Here is a 4,932-nt window from a genome sequence, read left to right as displayed (position 1 = left end):
TCTCTCTCTCTCTCTCTCTCTCTCTCTCTCTCTCTCTCTCTCTCTCTCTCTTTCATGCACAAGCTCTTAGCATGTTCCTACCCAAAACTCATGAGTTTCCACAGAGACATGTTTCTTGGCTGCGACTTTCTCTCTCCTCCTGAGATTACTACTTGAAATAAGAACACATAGAGCAAACAGCCTCCTCCTAACTATTCTTGACTCCCGACCCACCAGCTGAAGTCCTATAGCGCATTCCTTTAAAGCTATGCCCACAGTTACTGTTATCTCAGTATTTAGCTCATTACCTTGAAGCTGTATTTTTAGGTAGGCATCTGAAACCTTAAGTGATTCCTCTGATGCCTACCCCAGTAGTTCCCTTCAGTAAATCATGAGACAGTTTTACCATCACTGTTATTTTTTCGCAAGTCATATATTCTGCCCTCCATAGTAACTGATTTTCTAGCTTTTATTCTGGGTATTTTCTCCATACCTTGTCATATGTAGTTAAAGCCTCGCCAATGGTTCATACTTGAAATTAGAAGAACGGGATGAAGAGTTTGTAAGACTCTACCCCCCACTAAGGATCAGATGGCCCCAAACCTAACATTGTCTGATAAGCTCATACTTTGTCCTAGCTGGCTTTGCAGTTTTCAAATAGTAACATTTAGTTTTAATTTCTGTTTATTTCCTCTCCTGTGGCCTGATGGAGAGAAATAGGGCACTGTCCACAGAGGAACAGTGAAGAAGATGGAGGGATGAGTGCAGATTAACACCATGGGGTCTATTCTAGCCTCATCACCCTCTCAGATCCCCCTTTCTCTGACAGTGGGTTGTTCTTTGTATGATTTGGAAGGTTTGCATCTTTAAACGCCTCCTGTGTTGGTTAGTTAACTGCGTATCCTTTTTGGCTTCCTGCCTCAGAGAGTTGTTGAAAGGGCTATGACATGATATGATTAGTGCCTGGCATGGTGTTTACTGTATACTCAGCAGCAAATGACAGCTTGTTGTTAGAGGCATGAGGTTGGACTCTCCTTAGGTTGTGTGACTGTATCAGAGGTTGAGTTTTCCAGAAACGACTTTTCCAGGTTTTTTTTGAGTTCTCTGATGCAGAAAATCCGCACCGCTCTGGGAGTTTAAAACAGTGTTGCACTTTGTTTTTCAGTCAGAAACTTGGTTTAATGAATTTTATGCTCTGAAAAAATTCTTGCAGTGAAAACAGTCTGTGTCTAGTAAACAAAAGAAAACATATGTAATTCTTTAAGTGTTGAACAGAGATATTTACTAGTAGCTATTAAAGTCATCATTATTAGCTGACATTCACTGAGCATATCCTCAGTGCTGACTGCTACACTAAGCACTCCACAGAAAGCATCTTCTTGAACTCTCGCAGAGACATGAAGTAGATCTCATGATCTCCATCAGGGAGGCAGACTGATACCTTGCCCCAGGTAACACATTAAGAAGGGGCCAAGTCATATATGAGCCCCATGTTGCTAACATTACGCATTATACCACTCAAGCTAAACTACAGGTGTTTCTTTTGTACCATTACTGTGTCAACAGCTACAAACAGGTGCATGAATCAGTTGGCCATGCTGCATGTTTGATGTAACTCCTTGCCCTTCTGCATGAACTCCCACCGTCTATTGCAGTGTCCTTGGATTTGTAATTTGTAATATCTGAATGGACAGGTGTGCAACTGCTTATATTCTCTTGGCTGAAGAAGAAGCAACAACTATTGCTGAAGCAGAAAAACTCTTTAAGCAGGCCCTGAAGGCTGGAGATGGTTGTTACCGGCGCTCTCAGCAGCTACAACACCATGGGTCCCAGTATGAAGCTCAACACAGTAAGGTTTCCTCCAGGGTGATGCGCTGAGGGATCGGAATGGGAAAGTTAATTAGAATACAGGTTCAGTCCAGCTCAGAACTGGATGCTCGTGGATTCTGTTAGATAAGGCAGTGCACTGCCAACTTGGTCACCATTATCTTCCTATGCTCATTCATGCCCCCAGAATTTCATTGCCATAAACAAACAGAAAAAAAGTTTTAAAGCAACTTTTTGAGTCTCTAATTTCATCATTTCTTCCTTCCCTTCAAACACTTCCATGCGTCTCCCACCACAATAACTTTTAATAGAACCTTCTCCCCAGAATTGATTTGCGCTTCTTGTCTTCAGTGGTTTCATCTCAGCTCTCTCTCCATCTCATATCTTTAAGTCTAAATTTGGTAACTGAACAGAAACTGGTTTTTAGCATCATAAAAATATTATCCCCTAAGTCTTGGATAGCATAGATAAAAAAGCATGGTTGAAAAAGGACAATTTAGAATAAATCTTTTATTGGCTATAGTCTATCGGCATTTAGTTATTATTTAAGAAACATTAGTTGAGAGAAAGAACCACGAGTTCTTAATTATTGGAGTTTTCTTAAAATAATACCTTTTTTTTTTTGTAAAATAACTTTTAAAAGGCTAAGACCCTTTACTTCACTACCCTAAACTGAAAACCCGAGGTACTTTGTGGGAAGTATAGAAGTAAGACAAAGTAATCACCAGAGTTCCCTCAGCCCTTGGCTCATCTTGGTTGGTTATGTAAACAGAAATCCAGTGATTCTTGTGGGAGAAAAGTGTTTTCATGGTCTGACAAAAATGTGGGTTGTTTCTTTTAGGTAGAATTTCTCTCACTTCATCTCTCTCCTTTAGTTTGAAAAGTAGGGCTATATGTCCTTCATACTTGATATTATATAATTAAATTTTAATATTAAACTTGGATTTGGTCTAGAATGGGACTGAATCAGACTCTCGGTCTCAGGTGCCAGCAGTATCATTACATTATAGCTGACACGTGTGGGGAGTATGTCCCCACGAGCTGTCTCTACACAGGTTTTGCAGTTTTATTCTGCAGTGAGTATATGTAACACTAAGGCCTCTGTCATTATAAAAATAGAGCAGTGTATTTTGAAGATGTGGAGTAAATGTCCATTTTGTGAACTAAATGAAAATTAATGCATAAACTACACAACTTATAATATAACTTAAGACATTTTCTTTCTTTTCTTCTCTAAATTAAATCCTTTCAACCTGTTGCCTAAATCTATCCAAAAATATAATCACGTCTTTAAAATAATTTGTAGGTACTTGGCAGTTTTTCAGCACACATCTTGTTCTCATTGTTTAAAACTTGAAATGTTCAGACTTTGGTCTCAGCATCTTTTAATAGCTGAGTATCATACATGTACTTAATCCATAACAGGTGTGTCATATGTTTCTCAAATACAGTAATTTTATTGAGGATTAAGCATATGCGTGTTCTCACTGGTCTGGAAACATATCCAAAATACATAATTAAATAAAAGATTAAGATAAGAAGTTGCTAATATACTTTATAGGGACCGTTTTCCCGACTGTAGCTGTAGCTGTTTAGCTTGTCAGTGCTTTCTCTCACACTAGGGTAGTTTTTCATTCTGCATGCTCTAGCTCTATTGTCATATCTGGAATGTGTTATATTGCCATCTAAAACCAACTGCTTTTGGGACCTGGAGATGATTATGATGTCACTAGTGTTAGAGAAAGAATAATATGAACCAGAAGTTCAAGATGAGGCTTCTCCAGAGTTAATGTCAAGAATGGAAAAAAAATAGTTCATCAGGATGCAACCTGAGATTCACCCCTTTGCATCTTTACCAAAAGCATGCACACTTACGGAATACAGAATTCTTGCTTGTAAACTGCATGCAATGTTGCTGTGTTCACTTTCTTAGCCCTGGGTGACAGAGATTTTATTTATTATCAGATAGTCCACATGCGTAGCTCAAAAGCACAGATTAGGTCATCAGTCATCGTCCTGGGCTTTGGGCATCTAAGTGCATTTCCTTTACTCTGCACACATTCTATTATTAACTAAGCGGGGTCTCTGTGCTCTTGGCAGTAGGAAAGGTCATTGGAGCAGGATGTTCTCTTGGAGGGTTTCTTTAAGGGTAACACAATGAGCCTCTGCATTTTTCCTTGCTGCTTAACTTTAAGCTCTTGATTTTTATTGATTGTTTTTAGCTGTTGATGTTTTGTCTCTGCTTTCTCAGGACGAGACACCAATGTCTTGGTCTACATCAAACGGAGGCTAGCGATGTGTGCCCGGAGACTCGGAAGGACCCGGGAAGCAGTGAAGATGATGAGAGACGTGAGTTGACACCCGGCTTGGGGGTGGTAGCAGTGGACCTGAGCAAACGGTTCCATGAGTGCCAAAGCCATCTCCCAACTGACCAAGTGACAGAGTGGACAATCCGAGGCAATTTACTTCATTTCTCTGCTCTGTTTTCCTTATATGTAAGATAACAGAAGTTTTCACAATAACCTCATAAGCTTCCTGTAAGATTCAAATGAGATAATACACACCAAGTTTTAAATTTAGTGTGACTGGCATATTTTTTAAAATCTCAGTAGGTATCCTTGTTAAGCAACCTTTGAAGCTGTCACAGGGAATCAATAATGAGATCATCAATAATGAGATCAGCCATTTTAAATAATTTACTTTTTTATTTTTAAACTTTATATCAAGGTATTTTAATTTTCATTGCTTTAATTATTCTTAATTGTTTGAGAATTTCCATGCTCCAATATTCCCTCCCAATTTCATGTGTTCTTTGTTTTTCTTTCTATCCACTGCGTCCACTCAGAGCTACCAGTATGTGTATGCTTTATGGTGTATATTGTATGTTTATTGTGTATGGCGTTTTGTGTATGGTGTATTTTGTATGGTGTATGGTGTATTTTGTATGGTGTATTGTATATTTTGTATGGTGTGTGATGTGTGGCATCTGGTGTCTGGTATATGGAGTATTTTGTATGGTGTATGGTATATGGTATACAGTATATGGTGTGTGCTGTGTGGTATATGCTGTATGGTGTATGGTATATGTGTATGGTATATGCTGTGTGGTATATGCTGTATGGTGTA

General features: G+C 38.9%; 1 protein-coding gene across 6 annotated transcripts in view; it reads left to right on the top strand.

Moving 5' to 3' along the window:
* The window catches only part of St7 (suppression of tumorigenicity 7), a 254,759-nt gene that overhangs the window by 171,179 nt on the left and 78,648 nt on the right, over positions 1-4,932 (top strand). For all 6 annotated transcript variants that reach the window (XR_003712811.1, XM_028778445.1, XM_028778448.1 and 3 more), the window contains 2 exons: positions 1,674-1,828; positions 4,058-4,155. Coding sequence is in view for 5 of the 6 variants with exons in the window: in XM_028778445.1 (XP_028634278.1) it covers positions 1,674-1,828; positions 4,058-4,155 (253 nt within the window). In the remaining variant the exon portion in view is untranslated. The remainder of the gene's footprint in view (positions 1-1,673; positions 1,829-4,057; positions 4,156-4,932) is intronic.

Source organism: Grammomys surdaster, unplaced genomic scaffold, assembly GCF_004785775.1.
Source record: "Grammomys surdaster isolate TR1022 unplaced genomic scaffold, NIH_TR_1.0 335, whole genome shotgun sequence".
NCBI classification, from domain to species: domain Eukaryota; kingdom Metazoa; phylum Chordata; class Mammalia; order Rodentia; family Muridae; genus Grammomys; species Grammomys surdaster.
Note: the sequence above shows the minus strand (reverse complement) of the source record. Positions and strands in the feature narration are given on the sequence as shown.